This window comes from Trachypithecus francoisi, unplaced genomic scaffold (genome assembly GCF_009764315.1).
Source record: "Trachypithecus francoisi isolate TF-2019V2 unplaced genomic scaffold, Tfra_2.0 Lachesis_group6, whole genome shotgun sequence".
In the NCBI taxonomy this organism is placed as follows: Eukaryota; Metazoa; Chordata; class Mammalia; order Primates; family Cercopithecidae; genus Trachypithecus; species Trachypithecus francoisi.
Window position 1 is genome coordinate 68,091,378 of NW_022681471.1, and position 25,958 is coordinate 68,117,335.

Here is a 25,958-nt window from a genome sequence, read left to right on the forward strand (position 1 = left end):
TAATTATTGGATTCTCTCAATATTTTCAATGCCACCTGTGTTATATATATAAATGATAATTAAGCAAATCACCTTTTGTTGCCACCAACATTTGAACTACAAGTAATATTTGGTTATGAAACAGCAAAGTAATCAATCAAACAGGCCATAATTCCTATCAATAACCTACTGAAACCAGCTTTCCCAACTAGATATACTGTAGCCTCTTCAGAACTGGCTAAGACTTAGACATTTTAGAAATGAGAAAACACCTGACTAGAGAAACCATACATTGCCCTTTTTAAAAATTATGAAGCAAATACAAATTCATTGTAGAATACTTGAAAAATACCAATTTAAAGCTTAAAAATAAAATGAAAAGCACTTAGAATCCCACCAACCTAAGATAACCACTATTAACATTGTGTATGCATTTTGAAACCAAAATTGAAACAACATTGTCTAGCCTCTCATGCTAAAGAAAGATTTATTAGGTTCCATATTAAATCCAACTCTGATTTTTATAATTAAAATAGTCATAATTTGTACCAGTCATCTCCAAGCTTGGTGATAACACTTTACCCTATTCTAATGTTGTTATTTTTATACTGCTTTTTTACATTTACCATGTACATTTTTGGATGCCATTCAATATTTTCCAAAAACATGATCTAACAGTTACATAATAGTATATCCTTTGAATATATATTATTTATTTAACCATTTCCTTATTGTGAGTCATTTGTATACTTTCACATGTTTTCTTATACCAAATAACTCTACAATAAACATCATAGAAGCTAAATTTCTACATGCACCTATAATTATTTTCTTAAAATATATTCCCAATTGTTCTATAATGTATGGCAAAAAACACTAGGATCTTAAGTTAGGTACACCTCCTTCAGGAAACGGAGAACACACAGTTCTCTCTGCCCTTTGAGCAGAAGTCTAACTTTAAAAACTTCCGCTCTTCACTTCACACTGCAAAGATTACTTCAGTAAGACTACAGGGCTAGCTAGAACCTTATATTTCTTGCTGTTTGTGAGCAGTTCTCAGGCCTCAGGGAAACAGGAACCTTTCAGTCATTTGCAGCCCAAACCAGGAAAACAACTGCAATTCTTTTAAATGGCGTTAGTTCATACTTCTCCATTTGCATTTGAACATTAGAATGGTATAAAATGTTATCAGTAAGCTTAGAAATGACAAACACAAGTTATAATTACCAAAATTAGATTCAGATTTAATGTGAAAGCAGATAAACTTTTCCTCCAGATTAGAAGCTAGAAAATGCATATTTACCCACCTCAGGTCTATCTGGAGCCCTAGTTACTGCCTCATGCTGAACTCACCATGAGGAGTGGAGAACAGACTGAGTAGGATGATAACACTGGGTTGAACTCCATGTTCTATAAGAACCTTTACAGCTTCAATTACAGTATTTCCAGTGCCTAAAATCAAAAGATAACCAAATGCATTAGCAACCTTAACATTAATTTTAAAAAGTCTTTTTTTTTTTTTTGAGACTGGGCTTCACTCTGTCCTCAGGCTGGAGTGCAGTGGCATGATCTTGGCCCATTGCAGCCTTGACCTCCCAGGCTCAAGCCATCCTCCCACCTCAGCCTCCCAAGTAGCAGGGACTATAGGCACATGCCACCACACCCAGCTACTTTTCTATTTATTGCAGAAATGGGGTCTCCATATGTTGCCCAGGCTGGTCATAAACTCCCGGGCTCACACGATCCTTCCACCTCGACCTCCCAAAGTGCTGGGATTACAGGTGTGAGCCACAGCACCCGGCCACAAAATGTCTTTGAAGCAAGGGCAATATAGCAATCTAACATAAGAAACCACTTCATTTGAAGGTACTTGTTCTTTATCCATACTATTTTCAATAATGAACATGACACATACACTTTTGAGTTATCAAATACCGAGCCCTAAATTCATTTAGTATATGAGCTATCAAATTTAACATATTCCCTCTCACCTCCCTTAAAGACCATGCCAAGTGTGGTCTGAGTAAGCTTAAGAAAGAGAACAGAAGAGCAGGAAAAAATATTACCTCCAGAGAGAATAAATTATTGAGGAAAATCACTGCTGTACTCATTAGGCTAAAGAGGAGATATGTTTCAATATATTTTCTGCATTCTATATATTTTGCCTCATTAAATCATTTGTTTTAATGTGTTCAAGACAGAAGCTTGTTGGGGCTAATAAGGTCTGACTACTGTATATTCTCTTATTATGCAATAAAACCTCTCCAGTGAACTGCCCGGGGCAGTTTTCCCAACTGAGAAAAACACATTTAGAAACTATTTTTGCCTTTTACATAAGGGTACCTAGGAGGCAGACACTAAGGTGAATTTAAACCCTAACCAAAGGTTACAAATAAACGGAAGCCACTCACTGAGAATTGGATACATCAGAAGGACTTTTCTCCGGTAAATGTCTGGGGGGAATTTGGCATAATATACTTTAGCTCTTTGTGTCTCCTCATCACTCTGAATCAGGATCTTTCCAATTCGTATGGATCGACAGCAGTCTCGTAAACCTTGTTCCATTGCCTCACCTTGAAGAAGAAAAAAGAAAGGAAAAATATTAGGGGAAACAGAGAGAAAGCCCAAGAAAAGGCCAAAGTATAGTTTGTCACTGTTATTAATACAAAAAGGAAGGAAGAGGACAATAATTATTCTGAAGCTGACAGCTTTTATTTCTGATATGCTCATATTTCATACTTAGTGGAGGATAATGAAACCAGGTTAAGGGCTGGTTAATGAAACTAGAATAAGCTAATTTTATTGCTGGTTTACAAGTTTTAGAGCTGTCATGCTTCCGTGATTATAGGAAATAAAGCATTTTGTTGAGCAGCTCCCTGAGCTTTTTTAATATCAGGAATATTTTTATCTCTATTATTTTAAAGAGGCCTTTAAACCACCTAAATTTGTGACTTTTGTCTGAGAAAATGCAAAAGATTTATGGAAGAATAAAGGCTGTAGATCAAAAAGTCTCCTTTTAGGTCAAGGTAGCATCAGGGGACATCACTTAGCTCAACAATGACTTCTCAACAGCAAAGGTTTTGCTGCAAGCAGTGAAAAAGTTGTATATCGTTCCCCCTCTCCCAGGTAACAATAATTAGCACTACCACCGTTGGTTTCTGAACACAGAGCTATTTTTGACTCTGAATTCCTTTAAGGGGGTGTTTGCCAAAAGGCAGTCATTCTCATGCCATCTTCAAGATTTTAGGCCATATCAGAATTCTACCAAAACTGCCATTTACTTAACATTTTTCTTAAATTTATTGTTTTCATTTAAATTTATTTTAAGAGGAAACTATATCACTAGGGTAAATATAAAACAAGTTTCTTTCTAATATATATGAAAATCAACAAATGGCTATTAAGGTTATAAACAATGCTGTACATCACCACAAGTCATCTGGTATATACTAAGGGTGCAAGGACCATGCTTGTGCCTTTAGGGAAGAAGCTGAACTGAAACAGAAGAAACTGCACCTTAAAAGTCCATCGTCTTTACCAGTTTTTAAAAGTTGAACATCATTGTCCTGAAATGTCCTGAAATGCTATCAATGCTTAAGAGCTACCTCCTAGAAAAAAGGAGTTCCTAATTTACTTGAGGCATTTAATTGTTCACAAACAGAACTTCATAACCAAAAGAGAAAAGTGAATGTTTATATGTTAAAAATTAAACTATATGTATTCAGTGCAAACAAGTGGAGCTTCTACCACTTATGCAAAAAAATATAAATCTTATGCAAAACAATTAAGTTTGCTGAATGGAAAAAACCCCACGTAACAGGTATAGGTTCTAATCACAGGCAAGTGATTTTGCTATACAAAGGTTGGTTTAGAAGGGTAATCAGTTGAACTCAAATACAAATACAACATTCATAAGACCAGCAAATGGAAATACCTAGAATTAATGACAGTCAAGCACTTTTGCCTATGCGGTCACATAGTCATCATATATAAAGTTTAAAAGGATTAGGCCGGGTGTGGTGGCTCATGCCCATAATCCCAGCACTTTGGGAGGCTGAGGCAGGAGCCTCACTGGAGGCCAGGAATTTTAGACCAGCCTGGGCAACATAGCAAGACCGCATCTCTACAAAAAAAAAAAAAAAATTGTTTCTCAATTTGCTAGGTATAGTGGCACGTGCCTGTAGTCCTAGCTGCTCAGGAGGCTGAGGTGGGAGGATTACTTGAACTCAGGAATTTGAGGTTACAGTGAACTATGATCACGCCACCATACTCCAGCCTGGACAACAGAATGAGACCTTGTCTCTAAAATAAATAAATAAATAAATAAATAAATAAAAACTATAAAACAAGTCATTTAGCCCAACAACAGAAATAAAAACAAAAGAAATATTTTCTCGTCAGGTACTCAAAGTTCTCCAGGCCCGAATTTATACCATATTCCCTCAGTCTTCAAACTGCCCTATTCTCCCCAAGATAGCATCATCACATCCTCCTATCCTCCCATCATCCCCTGAATCTCTTTGAAAGGTGGCTTGCCCATGGGAGCACTCTGTTAGGGAATACGCTCTAGTTAAAATTAGCCAAACCTAGCCTCACACAGGACATGACTCCACAGCACCATGAGGATAGATAACACAGGTGGTGAGATTTAACTAAAGGCAGGCTGCAGTTATGACAGACAAGCCTGCCTCTCTTCTGAAAAACAGCAACCATTTCTATGCATACAAAGAGACAAAAATCACACACATGTGAACCTACCGCTTCTCATTATGCTGACCCCACAATTTCCCTTCTCAAATTTCACTCCTTCATACTTGTACCCTGTTAGGAAATAAAACCAAATAATTTATCTTTCATTACTGGAGTAACCTACTTATTCTATAAAGCGTCTGTGGTTTAAAGTAGATGGGCACAAAGCAACCCTTGTTCAGACACACTGTATAATGCCTGAGATTCCCTGTGGAAGTAATGAGATGAGTCGTGACTTTTCAGTTACTTCTTAATTCTTCATAAGAAACCTGTGGGGATAATTGGGAGAGGCAGACTTCATTGAATGGGAATAGGACTTATTATAACATGATATTCACATACACATTCCTCAAACTGAATTCAAAGGACAATCACCGCACTCCGAGAACGCTATATACCCCATCAATTCAAACTGGGACCCCACTGTGAGCCACAGCAGAAAGCCTCCTCATTCCATTCTTCTGTATGAGCCTCCATTCTTCCTTAAAAGCAGAAGAAAGTGGCTGAAGTAGTTATTAAGACATGCTCAACTCTTGGTCTCATCCTGAATTTGTGTCAATTATGATGCAACAAGCTCAGTCCCCAATTTTCATAAAGTCAACCCTTTGAATAGAACAGTTTTACATTATTTACTAAAGAACCAAATCATAATTTCAAATCCCTGAAACAGAGATCTTTGGCTACTTTCTATTAAAGGATAGAACAAAGCATCTTCTCCAATTCTTATCATTTTTAGTTTTATTTTTACTTTCTATCCTTTTTTACCATGTAATTTCAGTGCCAAAACAGACTTGCCCATTTGTGCTCACCAGCAGCTTTCCCATAGAGATGAAGATAAGCTGCCAGCAATTCTTAACTATGGTCCCAATGGGCTGTCATCAGAGGCAACACCTGCATGCTGAAGAGTATTTGTTAACCTTTAACTTGAATTGACAAGCAAGTCATTAACAAAAAGTCATCTACACAGATTTCTTTCCTAAATGCCTGATAATTTTTTTTTTAAGATTTTAAAAGAATAGCTCCACCTAGGCTCCTCATTTTGCATGTTTATTTTACTTAAGACTGCTTTACTTCCATCTTTCCCCATTCTAGCTTGGAATTTTTATGAGGAAAATTTGAGAATAACAGCCCTAGTTACCTGTTGGAGTGGTCACCATGCATTCCTTATACGGCAGCTGATTCAATCCCTCTTCCACAACAAGTCTGATCTAGAGATTCAAAGGAAGAAGAAGTTGAGAACCTGCTGGGAATCTCCTGTTAGCTGTTAGCTTCAGGAGCTGAACAGTAGGCAGAGTCATGAACACACTAGGCAAAGGTTTCACTTATGGAGGCAGGAAGGGGCCCCCTATCATGTGTTAGATACGGGGATAGATCCAAATGCCATGCTACTTGCTGCTAGGTATCCAGCCTCAGATAGGCACATGATTGCTACCAAAAGGCTCCAATATGCCTTCTGATTCTCACTCTGTCAGTCCAGACTATGAAGGACACAAAACTCCAGCAAGTGACAACAGTCATGGCAGGCACTCTTGGAAGTAATATACTTCTTATTATTCTGGAAATAGTGCCCACTGGGAATTTCTCTGCTTTATACAGTACCTTGGAAATCGTTAAGTCAGATTATTTTTAACAAAGGCCCACCATAATGTAAATAAAGCCTGAAACTTCTTTAGAGGAAATAAATGAGTGCATTGGCTGAACCAATTTACTGAGCTTGAAGAAGGATCCAGTAAAATGCACTGGGGCTTCTCAGCTAAAGAGAAGGCTCATATCAATCGTAATGTGTGGTACAAAGGAAAGCATCACTCAGAACTACTAGAAGAGCCTCCAAAAACAAGATATGGTAATCCCATGAACAACCAGAGCCAACTACAATAAAGGTAATGCTGAGTCTGCAATGCACATTTTATTCAATCAATATTACATTACTGATTGAGAATCTGCAACAGCAGTGAGAAGCACCAGGCCCCCCATGCTCTGTTATCACAACATATAATAACGCCCTGCTGCCATTAAAACAATCAATTCTAAATAAGCCAGGATTTTGTCAGCCTGCAGCATGAGACAGAGGGCCCACGCACCTCATGAATACTGCATATGTGTGCATACTCACCTACAGTCAGCATCTTCTGTGGATATTTTTTTTATGAGCAAATTACAAGGGTAAAAGAGGATTCTTTTCTTTGAAGAGCCTAGATCTTTTCCTCCTAGTAACAGTCCTTACCTCCTATCCCCATCCCCTCCAACACTGGGACAGAAATTAGTGTGCCCAACTCTTACAGGAGAGCATAAAATCAGAAGAGCAACTAAAATATAAAGAACCCAAGGATCTGAGGGCCAAGGAAGGGAACCCTGACAAATTCAGGATAAAATTATATATATAAAATAATATATATTAATGACATGTGCTGCAGGAGATAGTGTACTAGAAATCCTCAAGAAGATAAACTTAAATAGCTCCAGGCTCTACCACAACCACAACAGACCCTTTCTCACCCCATATCAGGACCTTCAAAGCCACCTGCAGAGAACAAAGAGAGGTCTAATTCATCATCCCCTCAGGCGAATTATGCCATAGGTCCTTACTATCTCATTTTGGGCTAAGATTTTGCTTGTCCTTTCAGGGAAACATCTTACAATAACCCTGAACTTAATTCCTACTTTCTATAGAAAAAGAACATAAGAACAGCAAAAGAAAGAGGAACCATTTTCTACCAGTAAACACCAAAACAGCAGCCATTAAGATACAAGTTATTCGAGCCAGTTCTTTTGGTTTGATAAAAGCATAAAAAACAGAATGACCTAACTATTGCTCCAGGAATGTCATCCACATTTATCTTGTTACTATCCAAGGGTTATTACTGCCACTGAAAACTCAAGTAATTTTAAATAAAATTGGTCTCTGAACCAAGAATATTTATGACCAAAAGCAGAACAGGAGTTGTCTATGCTCTTTTGAAATAAATTCCTCAGGCAAAACTAAATGAAAAGTTTCATGCCTTTTTTCACATTCCTTTTAATTATCTACCTTAATCTGATTATAACTTTGGGGCTAAGAAGCCATGTTCATTCCTTTCTTTCCCAACTAAATTTGTACTTAGTTTGTAAATCTAGTATTTAGATCATAAACACCATGAGATTAGGGACCATGCCTACCTTCTTCACTATTGTATCTCATCTCTCTGGACACAGCCTAGCACAATGCCTGATTCACACAAGTTTAGTGAAATACATTCATGAAATATACACTAAGCTTCATGAATATACACTAAATATAAATATACATTAGACTATATATAAATATAAATATACACTAAACTTTCCTGAATGTAATGTATTTTCTGCTGTGGATTAAAACTAATATCCACAGCAGAAAACATGTCAACCTCACTCCAAGCACTGAGCATGCTTAGATATTAACACAAGAAGAAAACACAGTGCTTACCCTGAAGACAAACCACTTTGGACTGAGATCCTCTCAGATCACTAGATAAACAGAACTGGGCTTGGTCAATCCTTAATAGGAAGTGCCTGAGGAAAGCATAGACAGTCAAATGTACTATTCACATGTGAAGGCTAGTACGGGAAAGAAGAGGCAAAATAAGCCTCCTCCCGCTGCTGCCGTAAACTACAAGAAATATATTTTTGTACATTCGCTGGATACCACAAGTGTAACTATTAGGTCTCCTTACATTTTTTGGTTTTCTTTTAATGTACTTCACTGCCCTAAGAGGAGGCACTTAAGAATTGCTGAGACTCAAGTTACCAAGATCCATTTGAGAGGTAGTGATATCTCAGAAATACAGGGAATTAGTTCATGGGCAATGCTTTGTGGTGAAAAGTATTGAAGTAGACCTTTAATGCAACAGTGAAACAATACTTCATTAGCCTAGCAAGATGATGGTTACTTAGTACAATCTCTTCCAGCCCCAGAATGCTCTAGAACAAAAATACCCCTTGGTCTACCATGATTATATCACTAGGCAAAACAATGAAATGAAAATGAAAAGCCCGCACCTACCAAACGATCCGCAGAAAACATGAAGTCCCCTCTACTGGCTGTCCTAAAAAAAAGATAATACAAGTTTTAGTCTAAATTAGAGCTTTAAGGCAAAATGTTATTTAATAAGTACAGTAACACTGATATTAAGACCTATAACACACTAAAAGCTTAAATGTTTACATGTACAGACTATTACCGAGGCAAGATACTTTTTACTAGGATACAGGCATCTAAATGAGATGACTTGGTCAATAATGAAAATGCTTATTTGATATCAACATTAGAGACTGGAATTGAAAAGGTCATGCAGTCCCCCGCTGAGCTGCCCAAGTACATATTAGTCAATCAGGAGATGAACAAGTTACCCCTGGAGGGTGAGAACAAGCCCAGAGCTAAAGTTGAGAGGAAACTTTGCAGTAAGAAAAGCACTTTCTCCCCATTTTCCCCCTCAATTCACCTTGATCTAAAACCCATATTACCAAGATAAGTAACCCATCTACTTTGTAATCTTTTTTGGAACTAGAATGGTATGAATAAATAAATCCTCTACTTTTGCCACTGCTTTCAAAAACATATAACCTAATTTCTGAGAACTCATTCTCAAATAATTGATAATTTGTTCCTTTTGACTGTTTTTTCAAATGAGTACTTCATTCCCTAGATCTTTCTGCCATTTTCCTGTCCATTTCCTCTGGTCAATATCCTAAGGTAACCAAGTAATAATAATCCAGGGCTACGTCTACCCACAAGCTGTTAACGAGCCAAAAAGGGAATGTTAAACAACTGATGTTATTTCTGTACATAAAAATGTAGTATTGTTCCTCATCCTTCTTCCATATAAGTTAAATGATCTGACTGAATGGATTGATTTACAGCTTATGTACTTAAAATCCCCATCTGCCTATCTATGGACTACCTATTCTCCAAAACAGCATCAAAATGATATATGCAAACACATATTATCTCAGTATATCATTAATTTCCACTCTTTCCTCAAGCTGCATTTGATTTCTCTGAGATGGAAAAAGCAATGAAATAGCCCTGACACAAATGGCATTAGGTTTCTTAGAGTAACCACAGTTCTATCATACTACGATACTAGCTCTCTAAAATATAAACCACAATTGAGCACCAGCGAGAATATAGGTCTGTGTTGTTTATGTACAAAAATTCCTTAAACTCAGAAAACTCTATCCACACATACCTATACACACAGAGAGCCCCTTTAAAACAGGCTCAATTTCATGAACTGTGGTTTTCAAATAAGACTATCCAATTACACCAGCACCTTTCATTTATATAATTAAACTTCACTACAGTGAACTACAAAAAATACTGAAACCTACTGCTCTGTTTGCTAGGTCTATACAAACTTACCTAGGCAGCCAGAACATAGTTTTTCAATAAGAAGTCTGGATTTGACTTAAAGACATATGCAGTGTTATATATTATGGGAGACACCGGAAATGTCGGTTTTAATTTCTGAACAGTTAGATATCACTTTAACACAGAGAAACAGTATATTAGGTTAAGTGATCAGAGTTGCCCAAATCTGTTATTTTACTTGGAATCAAACATTTTACTACCTTTCACACCCTCCCCCACAAAAAAATCAGCCTCAGCTAACTTTTGCATCAAAAGCACCTACTTTCTCTACATTCCAAAAAAGGTACACACTATGAGAACTTAATATGAGCTGTTATCTCTTGACAGTTATTTGACCTCCAGTAAAATCATTTACCACTCCAAGTAACTCTATAAGCTGTAATTACTTACCTATTTCCTGCTGTATAGACAGACTTCAGATCCATACTATTCATTTTAAATCCATTTATAAATTAAAGTATATCTAGAATACAATAAGTTGACCTCCTTTTTAAAAAAAATCCACAATGGCCTTCAATATCATATTTAAATCTTTAACATTGTTAAGACAAGAGTTTCATAAAGCAGGTATTTACTTGTTGTATCAATGAAGCTGCATGTATTCTCTGAGGCTCTATTTTAGACACAACGCTAGGCTGAAATATTTGTTAATAGGGATGTTTTAATATGAACCAGACTCCAGACCTTCTTCATTCCACACACTTCATTTTAAATCATAAATGTAATCTCTCCTACTGGAAATAAAGCTTTGAAAGACACATTAATCATCTTCTATCTGATAATAGTCCCAAATAAAGTCTAATGTAAAATTACCACAATGTAAAAAACACACAGATACACATCCCTGGAATATTTTTAAATAAATCTAAATAACCAAATATCAAATATTTAAACAGATAATGATATCCAGGCACTTGTAATCCAAAGTATAGATATCTAATTAATGTTAAGCTGAGCATATTTTAAATTGTACAAACCCCAACCAGGTTTAGCAATGCAGATTTAATCATATCTGAGAACCCACTTTTCTTGACACTGCCTCACATAAACAAATGTGTCACACACCTGTAGCAACAAGACAAATGCCAAAGGCAGTCATTTTAAAAAGTGATCTTCACACTGAAACAACAAAAGAATGAGATTCATACTGGAAGCTAAATCCTTATTTTTTAATTTACTTTTTTTCAACTTTTATTTTACATTCAGGGGGTACATGTGTAGGTTTTTTACCTGGGTGTATTGCATGATGCTGAGGTTTGGGTACAAATGATCCTATCACCCAGGTACTTAGCATAGTACACAAGTTAGTTTCCCAACTCTTGTTCCCCTCCATCCTTCCCCCTAAAATTTAGTAGTCCCCAGTGTCTACTGTTGCCATCTTCATGTCCATAAGTACCCAGTGTTTAGCTCCCATTTATAAGTAAGAACATGCAGTATTTAATTATCCGTTCCTGCATTCATTTGCTTAGGATAATGGCCTCCAGCTGCATCCATGTCACTGCAAAGGACATGATTTCATTCTTTTCTATGGCTGCATAGGATTCCATCATATATATTTACCACACTTTTTCTATCCAATCCACTGTTGATGGGCACCTACATTGATTCCATGTCTTTGCTATTGTAAATACTGTTGTGATGAACATACAAGTGCATGTGTTTTTTTGGTAGAACAATTTGTTTTCATTTGAATATATACCCAGTAATGGGATTCTTGGGTCAAATGGTTCCTAATAATTTCAGAAATCTTGAAACAGCTTTCCACACTGGCTGAACTAATTTACATTCTCACCAACAGTGTATAAGCATCTCCTTTTCTCCATATCCTTGCAAAGATCTGTTGTTTTTTGACTTTTTAATAATCACCATTCTAATGGGTGTGAGATGGTATTTCACTGTGGTTTTGATTTGCATTTATCTGATTAGTGATGATGAGCATTTTTTCATATGTTTGTTGGCTGCTTGTATGTCTTCTTTAGAAAAGTGTCTGTTTATGTCTTTTGCACCTCTTTAAGTGGGTTCTTTGTTTTTTGCTTGTTCAATGTGTTTAAGTTCCTTATAGATTTCTGGATATTATACCTTTGTCAGATGCACAGTTTGTGAATATTTTCTTCCATTCTGTAGGTTGTCTGTTTACTCTGTTGATAGTTTCTTTTGCTGTGCAGAAGCTCTTTAGTTTAATTAGGTCTCACTTGTCAATTTTTGTTTTTGCTGCAATTGCTTTTGAGGACTTTGTCACAAATTCCAAGGCCAATGGTAAGAAGGGTAATTCCTAGGTTTTCTTCTACGATTCTTGTAGTTTGAGGTCTTACATGTAAATATTTAATCCATCTTAAGTTTTCTACACAGTGAAAAGTGGGGGTCCAGTTTCATTCTTCCACATATGGATAGCCAGCCATCCCCAAACCATTTATCGAATAGGTAGTCCTTTCCCTATTCCTTATTTTTGTTGGTTTTGTCGAAGATTAAATAGCTGTAAGTCTGTGGCTTTATTTCTGGGTTCTCTATTATGTTCCATCAGTCTGTGTGTCTGTTTTTTCACCAGTACCATACTGTTTTGGTTACTGTGGCCTTGTAGTATAGTTTGAAGTCAGATAATGTGATGTTCTTTTTGCTTAGGATTGCTTTGGCTATTCTGGCTCTTTTGGGGCTCCATATGAATTTTAGAATAGTTTTTTTTCCAATTCTGAGAAAAATAATGTTGGTAGTTTGAGAGGAATAGTATTGGATCTATAGATTGCTTTGGGCAGTGTGTCCATTTTACCAAAACTGATTCTTCCAATCCATGCTCATGAAATGTTTTTCCATCTGTTTGTGTCATCTACGATTTCTTTTAGCTGTATTTTGTAGCTCTCCTTGTAGAGATCTTTCACCCCCTTGGTTAGATGTATTCCTAGGTATTTTTTGCAGCTATTGTAAATGGAACTTTTTTTCATTTCTTTACTTTATAGATATGGGGTCTCACTATATTGCCCAGGCTGGTCTTGAACTCCTCAGCTCAAGTGATCCTCCTGCTTTGGCCTCCCAGTGTGCTTGAATTACTGGCATGAGCCATCATGCCCAGCCCTGTAAATATGATGTGTTCTTGATTTGGCTCTCAGCTTGAATACCATTGGTGTATATAAATGCTACTGATTTTGGTACATTGATTTTGTATTCTGAAATATTACTGAAGTCATTTATCAGTTCCAGGAGCCTTTTAGTGGAATCTACATGGTTTTCTATATATAGAATCATATTTTCCATGAAGAGAGATAGTTTGATGACTTCTTTTCCTATTTGGTTGCCTTTTAGTTATTTCTCTTGCCTGATTGCTCTTGCTAGCACTTCCAGTACCATGTTGAATAGGAGTGGTGAGAGTGAGTATCCTTGTCTTGTTCCAGTTTTCATAGGAAATGCTTCCAGTTTTTGCCCATTCAGTACAGTGTTGGCTGTGGGTCTGTCATAGATACATGGCTGTTATTACTTTCAGGTATTTTCCTTTGATAACTAAGAAATGATTTTTTGAGGGGTTTTATGATAAATGGAGGGTACACTTTATCAAAAGCTTTTTCTGCAGCTGTTGAGATGATCATATATTTTAAAATTCTTTTTATGTGTTGAATCACATTTAGTGATTTGTATATGTTGAATTATCCTTGCATCCCAGTAATGACACCTACTTGATCGTGGCAAATTAACTTTTTGATATGCTGTTGAATTTGTTTTGCTAGTATTTTGTTGAGGACTTTTGCATCTATGTTCATCGTAAGTGGCTTGTAGTTTTCTTTTTTCATTGAGTCTTTGCCAGGTTTTGTTATCAGGGTGATGCTGGATTCGTCGGATTCACAGAATGAGTTAGGGAGGAGTCCTTCCTCCTTGATTTTTTGGAATCGTTTCAGTAGAACTGGTATAAGCTCTTCTTGCATGTCTGGTAGAATTCAATTGTGAATCTATCTGGTCCAGGTCTTCTTTAGGTTGGTAGGTTTTTTATTACTTATTCAATTTTGGAACTTAATGTTGGTCTGTTCAGGGTTTCAATTTCTTCCTAATTCAATTTTGGGAGAATGTTTGCTTCCAGGAACGTATCCATTTCCTCTAGATCTTCTAGTTTTTGCATCTAGAGTTGTTCATCATAGTCTCTGAGGATCTTTTGTATTTACATGGGATTATTTGTAATGTCACCTTTGCCTTTTCAGATTGTGATTATTTGGATCTTCTCTCTTTTTATCCTTTATCAATCTAGCTAATGGTCTATTGATTTTGTTTATGCTTTCAAAGAAGTAACTTTTGATTTTGTTGATCCTCTTTATGTTTTTGGGTATCAATTTTATTCACTTCCACTCCGACTTTAATTATTTATTTTCTTCTGATAGCTTTAGGGTTAGTTTTTTCTTGTTTTTCTAGTTGCTCTAGGTGTGACATTACATTGTTAATGAGATCTTTTTAACTTTTTGAGGTGTTTAGCACTATAAACTCCTCTTAATCCTGCTTTTGCTGCATCCCAGAGATTTTGGTATGTTGTGTTTCTGTTTTATTTCAAAGAATTTTGTGCAAATCCTCAATTTAATGTGGACAATTTAATGTTAAACCTGACTCTTTCCTAAATGTTAAGTGAGACTGTCTATAAAGCACTTTAAAATTTCCTGGGACTATAGCTATTGTGTATATTTAAAAATATGTACATCTCATAGTAGACCCAAACCAACATGAAACCTTTTCCCCTCTTCTTACTAGGCTTCACTACTACTAGTACTATTACTATTACTACAACTTCTAAATGGAGGGATTCTCTAGCATGTTGGAGGACATTCTCCCCTGGGATAATTACAACTTCAATTCTCACAGCAGATACTGACATTTTATCACTCATTCTGTTTCTTCTCTCTATTTAGAATACACTTAACAACCCTCATCTTTTTTTACAAAATCAATTTAACAACTACATATACATACGTGTGTGTGTGTGCGTGTGTGTGTGTGTATATATATATATATATATATATCCTAAATCACAATGACTTAAGTATATAACTCTTCTAAAAAAAGGTCCATAAATTACAGGAGGTACCTAATGTTATACACATGTTACTACCTTATTTTCCAGAGGCCACCATTTATTAAAAGCTTCCTTGGTGCCCAGTAGTAACCACTTTTGGTATATTATCTCATCTAATCCTCATGCAATTTAAGAAGTAGATTTTATTATCACCACCACTTTAGCAATGAAAACAGTGAGGCTTCCAAAAGTAAAGTCAGGTTCTTTACAGCCTGGAGCTCTCCAATTCCAAGTCTCTGAGAAAAGCAATGACTTATATTTTGCCCTAATAAGGAAATGCTTACTACTAAAATGTAGTCAATTTTTTAGATATCCTTTTAGGATACTTCTCTCCCTGTGAATCAGATTGATATGTATATACAATGCAAACAACAAAACAATGAGTCTGGGAGGCAAATAAAACATCATTAAAATATTCCTTCTGAAGAGGGAAAAGTTTTTATAACATGGCTTGTAAAATATGTACTAAAGTTACCACATACAAGAATACATCCTTTCCAAAAATGACTAAAGCAAAATCTTGTGACCTATCACCTAAAAACAACTTAATTTAAATAAAATGCTAGTAGCACTGAATTATTTGTCATTTCAAAAGTTTAAATGTATCACTCTCTCTGGGAGGATTATATACAAAGTTTGTTTGTAGTATATGGGGCAAGGGGCAGGTTAGGTGTTGTAGTTGGGCATAGGTTTGCCAGATTAAGCAAATCAAAATCAGGACCCAGCCCCACAAGTAAATTTGTATTTCAGAAATCTCATGAAATATTTAGGACATACTTAACATAAAAAATCATGCATTGTTTATTTGAATTCAGATTTAACTAAGCATCCTGTACTTTGACAGGCAATCTAAGTTGAGGAGGAAGAATTAAATGGACTCAAACTCAGCTCTAATGTGCTTTTTTTTGGTTTTGAGCAACAAGTTAAAGGAAAGTACAACCAAAAAGCTTTTCTGGCAGGTTTTAACCAAAGGAATGTTTCATCTAAAGTTAATGTTTAGTGAAAACATGACCTTTACATCCATAATTACTTTATTATTATGTGATCACTAAAATATAGTCCCAACGTTTGTCGTAGTATACAGATGATTTATGAATGTTTTTCCTTCTCCTTCCTTTACCTTCACAAAAACAAACCCCCAATGAAGAATTTGGAGCAAACTTAACCAAAAGCAAAATGTTTAAAAAAAAAATAGTATTATGTTACTATTTTTTTTTTTTTTTGCCAGGTGCAAGTCATCAAGGCCACAGCACTTTAGCACCTTCCTAATAAACTCATAAAATAGAGTGTCAATAACTATTTACCTGCACCTCAAAGCTGTGTTCAATGTGAACATTCAAAATAGGACAGAGGAGAGGACCCAAAGGCCCTCTTAAGGAAGCAGACTGCTCCTGCAGGACCTGGGAGACACCCCAAATACTGTGAGTGCCCCAACTATGGAAGAGAGAAAGGGAGACCCTCCTCTCCCAAACACACAGCCCCACTGAAGAATCTGAAGGTCTGTTTGCGGGAGAAATTTATGACCTTACCTGGAGCTGAGTCAATTTAGAGAGCCGAGTGAAATACAGGGGTAGAGGAAGCAGCAGAAAGGCCCTGGAAGCTTGCTGGGTCCCCAAGCAGCCCATTCCTGCCTGACAAAACAGGAATCCATCAGGAGTGAGGTCAGAGGAGCAGGGGTTAAATCTCCACAGGGAGAAGGAAATCTCTAGCTGAACTTTGTAACAATTTCAATGGGGTGAGAAGCCTCCTGGCCAGAACTCGGGGAGGGCACAAATCCAGTGAGCTGACTCCACAGGCAGGGGAAGAAGTTTTTCTTTCTCAACTTGGAGGCGGGTAGCCTGGGCAATTTTTCAAGCCAGTCGTGCCCACCGCCTAAAAACAGACTTGGGGCTGTTGGAGGGGGCACGGTGGGAGTGAGACCGGCACTTTGGTTTACATGGGAGCTGGGTGAAGCCTGTGACTCCTGGCTTTCCCCCGCTTCCCTGACAACCTGCAGGACTCAGCAGAGGTAGCCATAATCCTCCTAGGTACACAACTCCAGTTACCTGGGCATCTCAACCCCATCCCCAACAGCAGCCACAGCAAGACCAGCCCGAGGAGAGTCTGAGCTCAGACACACCTAGCCCTGCTCCCACCTGATGTTCCTTCCCTACCCACCGTGGTAGAAGAAGACAAAGGGCATATAATCTTAGGATTTCTAGGGCCCCCCCCACCACCAGTCCCTCTCCACACTACTACAGGTGATGCTCCCTGGAAAGTGCCACCTCCTGGCAAGAGGCCAACCAGCAAAAAAATAGAACATTAAATCACCAAAGCTAAAAACCATAATGGAGTCCACTGCACCCCCCTGCCACCTCCACTGGAACAGGCAGTGGTATTCATGGCTGACAGACCCATAGATGGTTCACATCACAGAACTCTCATGCAGACAACACCCAGTACCAGTCCAGAGCTGGGTAGACTCTCTGGGTGGCTGGGCCCAGAAGAGAGACAACAATCACAGCAGTTTGGCTCACAGGAAGCCACATTCATAGGAAAAGGAGGAGAGTACTAATCAAGGGAACACCTCATGGGACAAAAGAATCTGAACAACAGCCTTTGGCCCTAAACCTTCCCTCTGACAGAGCATACCCAAATGAGAAGGAATCAGAAAACAAACCCTGGTAATATGACATAAGAAGGCTCTTTAACAGCCCCCCAAAATCACACTAGTTCACCAGCAATGGATGCAAACCAAGAAGAAATCCCTGATTTGCCTGAAGAAGAATTCAGGAGGTTAGTTATTAAGCTAATCAGGGAGGCACCAGAGAAAGGCAAAGCCCAATGCAAGGAAATCCAAAAACAATACAACAAATGAATGGAGAAATATTCAAGGAAACAGTGCAAAGAAAAAACAATCAAAACTTCAGGAAACTTTGGACACACTTTTAGATATGGGAAATGCTCTGGAAAGTCTCAGCAACTGAATTGAACAAGTAGAAGACAGAAATTGACAGCTTGAAGACAAGGTCTTTGAATTAACTCAATCCAACAAAGACAAAGAAAAAAGAGAAAGAAAATATGAACAAAGCCTCCAAGAATTCTAGGATTATGTTAAACAACTAAACCTAAGAATCATCAGTGTTTCTGAGGGAGAAGAGAATTCTAAAAGCTTGGAAAACACATTTGGGGGAATAATTGACAAAAATTTCCCCAGCCTTGCTAGAGACATAGACATCCAAATACAAGAAGCACAAAGAATGCCTGGAAAATTCATCACAAAAAGGTCACTGCCTAGGTACATTGTCATCAGGCTATCCAAAGTTAAGATGAAGGAAAAAATCTTAAGAGCTGTGAGACAAAAACACCAAGTAACCTATGAAAACCTATCAGATTAACAGCAGATTTGTCAGCAGAAACTCTACAAGCTGGAAGCTTTCTATCTTCAGCCTCCTCAAACAAACAAACAAACAAATCAGCCAAGAATTTTGTGTGCAGCGAAACTAAGCATCAAACATGAAGGAAAGATACAGATTTTTTCAGGCAAATGCTGAGAGAATTCACCATTATCAAGCCACCACTACAAAAACTGCTAAAAGGAGCTCTAAATCTTGAAACAAATCCTGGAAACACATCAAAACAGAACCTCTTTATAGCATAAATCACTCAGGACCTATACAACAAAAATACAAGTAAAAGGCAAAAACTAAAAACAAAACAAAACAAAACAAAACAAAAAACAAAGTACAAAGACAGCAAAGAGCATGATCAATGCAACAGAAGCTCACATTTCAATACTAACATTGAATGTAAATGACCTAAACGCTCCACTTAAAAGATACAAAATTGAAGAATGGATAGGAACTAACCAACCAATTATCTGCTGCCTTCAGGAGACTCACCTAACACATGAGGACTCACACAAACATAAGGTAAAGAAGTAGAAAGAGACATTTCATGCAAATGGACACCAAAAGCGAGCTGGAGTAGCTGTTCTTATATCAGACAAAACAAACTTGAAAGCAACAGCACTTAACAAAGACAAAGAGGGACGTTATATAACACTAAAAAGCCTTGTCCAGTGGTAAACTATCACAATCCTAAACATATGTACACCTAACACTGGACCTCCCAAATTTATAAAACAATTACTAACAGACCTAAGAAATGAGTTAGACAGCAACATAATAATAGTGGGGGACTTCAATACTCCACTGACAGCACTAGACAGGTCATCAAGACAGAAGGTCAACAGAGAAACAATGGATTTAAACTATACCTTAGAACAAATTGACTTAACAAATATATACAGAACATTTCATCCAACAACTGCAGAATACATATTCTATTCAACAGTGCGTGGAACTTTCTCCAAGATAGACCATATGATAGGCCATAAAACAAGCCTGAATACATTTAAGAAAACTGAAATTATATCAAGCACTCTCTCAGACCACAGTGGAATAAAACTGGAAATCAACTCCAAAAGCAACCTTCAAAATCATGCAAATACATGAAATTAAATAACCTGTTCCTGAATGATCATGGGTCAAAAACAAAATCAAGATGGAAATTTAAAAATTCTTCAAACTGAATGACACATACCTCCCAAATAATGACACAACCTCCCAAAACCTCTGGGATACAGCAAAGACAGTGCTAACAGGGAATTTCACAGCCCTAAACACCTACATCAAAAAGACTGAAAGAACACAAACTGACATTCTAAGATCACACCTCAAGGAACTAGAGAAACAAGAACAAACCAAACCCAAATCCAGCAGAAGAAAGGAAGTAACCAAGATCAGAGCAGAACTAAGTGAAATTGAAGCCATATATATATATATATATATATATATATATATATGATAAATGAAACAAAAAGCTGGTTCTTTGAAAAGATAAATTAAATTAATAGACCATTAGCAAGATTAACAAAGAAGAGAGAAAATCCAAATGACCTCACTAAGAAATGAAACATGAGATATTACAGTTGACACCAGAGAAATACAAATGATCATTTAAGGCTACTATGAACACCCTTACACACATAAATTAGAAAACCCAGAAGAGATGGATAAATTCCTGAAAAAAATACAACCCTCCTAGCTTAAATCAGGAAGAATTTGATACCCTGAACAGACCAATAACAACCAGCAAGACTGAAATGGTAATTTAAAAATTACCAACAAAAAAAAGTCCAGGATCAGGCAGATTAACAGCAGACTTCTACAAGACATTCAAAGAAGAATCGATAACATTCCTTTTGACACTATTCCACAAGACAGAGAAAGAGGGAACACTCCCTAATTCATTCTATGAAGCCAGCATCACCCTAATACCAAAACCAGGGAAGGATATGACCAAAAAAGAAAACTACAGACCAATATCCTTGATGAATGTAGATGCTAAAATCCTTAACAACATACTAGCTAACCAATTCCAACAGCACATCAAAAAGATAATCCACCATGATCAAGTGAGTTTCATACCAGGAATGCAGGGATGATTTAACATACACAAGTCAATAAATGTAACACAACACATAAACAGAATTAAAAACAAACATCACACAATAATCTCAATAGATGCAGAAAAAGCATTCAACAAAATGCAGCATCCCTCCACGATTAAAACTCTCAGCAAAATCAGCATACAAAGGACACAACTTAATATAATAAAAGCCATCTATGACAAACCCACAGACAACATAATACTGGATGGGGAAAAGTTCAAAGCATTCCCTCTAAGAACTAGAACAAGACAAGGATGCTCACCCTCACCATTCCTCTTCAACATAGTACTGGAGGTCCTAGTCAGAGAAGTAAGACAAGAGAAAGAAATAAGGGGCATCCAAATCAATAAAGTGGAAGTCAAACTGTCACTGTTTGCTGATGATGTGATCTTTTACCTTGAAAACCCTAAAAACTCCTCCAGAAAGCTCCTAGAACTGATAAAAGAATTCAGAAGTTTCTTGATACAAGATTAATGTACATAAAACAGTAGCTCTTCTATACACAAACAGTACCCAAGCTGAGAATCAAATCAAGAACTCAACCCTCTACAAGAGCTGCCAAAAAAATAAAATAAAAATAAAATCTTTAGGAATTGACCTAACTAAGGAGTTGAAAGACCTCTACAAGTAAAACTTCAAAACCCTGCTGAAAGAAATAATAGATGACACAAATGAATGGAAATACATCCCATGCTCATGGATGGGTAGAATCAATATTATGAAAATGATCATATTGCCAAAAGCAATCTACAAATTCAATGCAATCCCCATCAAAATACCACCATCATTCTTCACAGAACTAGAAAAAAAAATTCTAAAATTCATATGGAACCAAAATAGACCCCACATAGCCAAAGTAAGACTAAGCAGAAAGAACAAACCTGGAAGTGTCACACTACCTGATTTCAAACTATACTATAAGGCAACAGTCACAAATACAGCACGGTACTGCTATTAAAATAGGCACAAAGACCAATGGAACAGAATAGAGAACCAGAAATAAACCCAAATACTTATAGCCAACTGATCTTCAACAAAGCAAGCAAAAATATAAAGTGGGGAAAGGACACCCTTTTAAACTAATGGTGCTGGGATAATTGGCTAACCACATGTAGGAGAATGAAACTGGATCCTCATCTCTCACCTTATACAAAAATCAACTCAGGATGGATTAGGGACTGAAATCTAAGACCTGAAACTATAAAACTTCTAGAAGATAACATTGGAAAAACCTTATAGACACTGGCTTAGCCAAAGATTTCATGACCAGGAACACAAAAGCAAATGCAATAAAAACAAAGATAAATAGCTGGGACTTAATTAAAGAGCTTTTGCATAGCAAAAGGAACAGTCAGCAGAGTAAACAGACAACCCATACAGTGGGAGAAAATCTTCACACTATACATCTGACAAAGGACTAATATCCAGAATCTACAAGGAACTCAAACAAATCAGCAAGAAAAAAAAAAAAAAATCCCATCAAAAAGTGGGCTAAAGACATGAATAGACAATTCTTAAAAGAAGATATACAAATGGCCAACAAACATATTAAAAAATGCTCAACATCACTAATTATCAGAGAGATGCAAATTAAAACCACAATGCAATACCACCTTACTCCTGCAAGAATGGCCATAATCTAATGTAAATGATGAGTTAATGGGTGCAGCACACCAACATGGCACATGTGTACATATGTAACAAACCTGCACGTTGTGCACATGTACCCTAGAACTTAAAGTATAATAAAATAATAATAACAATTTTTAAAAAAGAATGGCCATAATCAAAAAATAGTAGATGTTGGCATGGATGTGGTGAGCAGGGAACACTTCTACACAGATGATGGGAAGGTCAACTAATGGAAACAGTGTGGAGATTCCTTAAAGAACTAAAAGTAAAACTACCATTTGATCAGCAGTCCCACTACTGGGTATCTACCCAGAGGAAAAGAAGTCACTATACGAAAAAGATAGTTGCATACATGTTTATAGCAGCACAATTTGTAATTGCAAAAACGTGGAACCAACCCAAATGCCCATCAGTCAATGAATGGATAAAGAACCTGTAGTATATATATACGATGGAATACTAGTCAGCCATTAAAAAAATGAATTAACATCATTTGCAGTGACCTGGATGAGATTAGAGACAATTATTCTAAGTGATGTAACTCAAGAATGGTAAACGAAACATCATATGTTCTCACTAGTATGTGGCAGCTAAGCTATGAGGATGCAAAGACATAAGAATAATACAGTGGACTTTAGGAACTTGGGAGGAAAGGGTGGGAGGGGGTCAAGGGATAAAAGACTACAAATATGATGCAGTGTATACTGCTTGGGTGATGGGTGCACCAAAATCTCACAAATCACCACTAAAGAACTTATTCATGTAACCAAATACCACCTGTACCCCAATAACTTATGGAAAAAAAATAAATAAGTGAAACCTGAAAGCTTTAAAAAAAAATGTTGAAATTATTGCAAAAAAATGAGACACAAAAATGAGAGAAATTATTTGATCTGATTACAATTGCTACATTAATTATCCTTTGTGTCAGGGACTGTGCCAGGTCAGACCCCCTTTCTGCCTCCTTGGAGTCCAGTCTAGTTAGGTATACCAGGATATGCCCAGTAAATATTATAACAGAGATCCGTATAGCTTAGTGGTGACTTCCTCCGTCCTGCTCCAAAAGTCAGAGGAGTCATATGGGAAACACATAAAATCCGAAAATATGTCCATGCTTTAAACAATTTGCACGTCACAGTATTTTTCTGTGGTGGGCATTTTGGTTTTGTGCAAGTTGGAAGGAAATGTTGGGAGATTCCTCCAGTGTTGATGCAATGCTAGGCCAGCCTCTCTAGGCTAGTTCTGTTTAGTGTGTGGAATTCCTGGATCACCCTATCTATAGCCCAAATCAGCAGGCTAGCAAATCAGCACACAAGGGAGACTGGCCATTCTCCCAGGGGCAACGCCCCGTCTAAACACAGCACAATTACCTGTGGTCAGGTTTCACTCAAGACTATACAAACAACTGCTAAGGATAGGAGTCAGGAACTTGTATTTAAAAAGAGTGAGAGAGAGAGTGAGAAAGAGAAAGAGACTCCACAGGCAATTCTGATGCACACAGCTTTGATTAAGGACAACACATAACTCAAATCACATCAGATTGCACTCACATTAGGGTTACACAGGATGTTCATTCACCCTAAGGATAATTTTCTCCTCTCCAGGTGACTAAAGAGAGTTACAAGGCTGAATGTGCTCCTTTCTTTGTCCTATGTCACATACTGACATACTCTAACATTGCTAAACTTTTATCCAAGCAGCTTGCTGAGGCCATGCCAAAGCCCCACCTAGGACAAATATACAGGAAGCATTCAACAGCTCACACAACATCTTTAATGTTTGAGGAAACAAAAATAAAAAATAAAAAACTGGACAGGGAGGATGATATTTTAAATACACTGCATTGCCTTAAATATGAGGTCATGAACTATATTCACAGGAAAAGCGCATTACTCAGATTCTGCCGGTTTTAGTATATAAAGGAGGCAAAAGACAAGGATGTGTGGTTTAATCCATTGCAACAACAACAACAAAACAACATAAATGAAGGAATATTTTCTTATCCGAAGTTCACCAGCAATCCACATATGTATGGCTGAGCAAATAATCTACTCACTCAGTGTTTACTGCACTTTGAAAGAGAGAAATGTATTTCCTTGAAATTCAATAATACAACCAACATATTATGTTTCAAATATTGCACATTTCAAAACTTAAAAAGACATTTTAAATCAATAGTGACAATGTTCTCAATCTTGCCTGTTTCACATATATATACAACAACATACAGTCCTGCTGGCTCAATCCCGATTTCCCCATACCAAAGTCAATTCACAAAGCAATCCCTTCACTAGATAGATGCTAAGGACCAGAAAAAATAAAAGAAAAAATATGTACTCCAGTGGCTTCTATTATCAGACAGCTCCACAGTACACATTTATGCGGTCACATCAAAATAGAGAAGAGAATAAGCCCAAAAGAGAACAGGCTATAATGACTGAAGGCACCTTCCATAACTAGACCTATGTAAATATAGCTCCTCTTACCATAGGCACCTTAAACCGCATCCTAGAGGGGCTAAAACAGGTCTTGTGTGAGAGGATGACAATTTTTAAAGATAAAGAAAGGGAATATAAAGTCTCTAATTTGGTTAACAAAAACAAAACTAAAAAAATGTCCCCAGCCTAAATAAGCATCAATACATTACCAAAATTGTAGTGGGTCTTTCCATACTATATCAAAACAAGATAAAAGTTATCTATGATATCCCAGTATTGATTTTCAAAATAAAAACATGAATTCCACAGAGTTAAATTCCTTTTACTGTCTTCTGACAAATCAAGAAGACAGCACTTAGGAATGCAATTAGAAGCATACACAAATCCAAACATGAGGCTTGAAATTCCTTAAATGTGAACAGCTCTTCACAGTTTATAATGAATGTTCATGAACAGTATCTTGCCTTAACCTCCCAGGGGCTCCATGTGATATTTACCAACATCTTCATTTTACAGATGATAAAGGTGAAGCACAGAGATGTTAAACATATTACCTAAATCACTCCTCTGGATCCTGCTGTCTCCTTCCAAACTCAGAGAAAAAAAAAAAGGATTCCACTTACACCCAGGTTTACTACATAACCCAGGTTTTTCTGACTAATGAAGTATAATCAGGTATTCATTTTGTCATATGTGAATGCTAAATGCCATTCCCTCTCCAAGCTCTATACAATGGAACTTAACCTTTACATTATCGTGACACTTTATGAATCTAATAAAAGCTAAGGAATCCTCACCCTCTAAAAAAAAGGCACACATGTGAATGTTCATAGCAGCATTATTCGTAATAGCCAAAGAGTGGTAAACCACCCAAATGTCATCAACTGATGGAAAAACAAATTGTGGTATATTCATACAATGGAGTATCATTTAACCATAAAAAGGAATGATCCCACATGGATGAACCTTGAAAACATGCAAAATGAAATGAGTCACAAATGACCACATATTGTATGATATGAAATGTCCAGAATAGCCATTCTTTTATACGTAATGTGCAGAATGGGCAAACCATTAGAAATAGAAAGTAGATTAATGATTGTCTAGGGCTTTGGGTGGGTTGGGTGAAAATGGGGAGTGACTGTTTAATGGGCATGGGCTTTCTTGCTGAGGTGATGACAAATGTTCTAAAACTGTGGTGATGAATGCACAGCTGTGAACATACTTAAAACCACTGAA

General features: G+C 36.9%; 1 protein-coding gene across 3 annotated transcripts in view; it reads right to left on the reverse strand.

The window, feature by feature from the left end:
- UPRT (uracil phosphoribosyltransferase homolog) overlaps nt 1-25,958 on the reverse strand; it is a 30,938-nt gene that overhangs the window by 2,286 nt on the left and 2,694 nt on the right. For 2 of the 3 annotated variants that reach the window (XM_033201291.1, XM_033201293.1), the window contains exons 2-6: nt 8,750-8,792; nt 5,867-5,936; nt 4,738-4,800; nt 2,391-2,552; nt 1,333-1,431 (exon numbers count right to left, since the gene is read on the reverse strand). In XM_033201291.1, coding sequence (XP_033057182.1) covers nt 1,333-1,431; nt 2,391-2,552; nt 4,738-4,800; nt 5,867-5,936; nt 8,750-8,792 — 437 coding nt within the window. Of the gene's footprint in view, nt 1-1,286; nt 1,432-2,390; nt 2,553-4,737; nt 4,801-5,866; nt 5,937-8,749; nt 8,793-25,958 lie in introns of all 3 variants that reach the window. The other variant, XM_033201292.1, reaches the window with a different exon arrangement.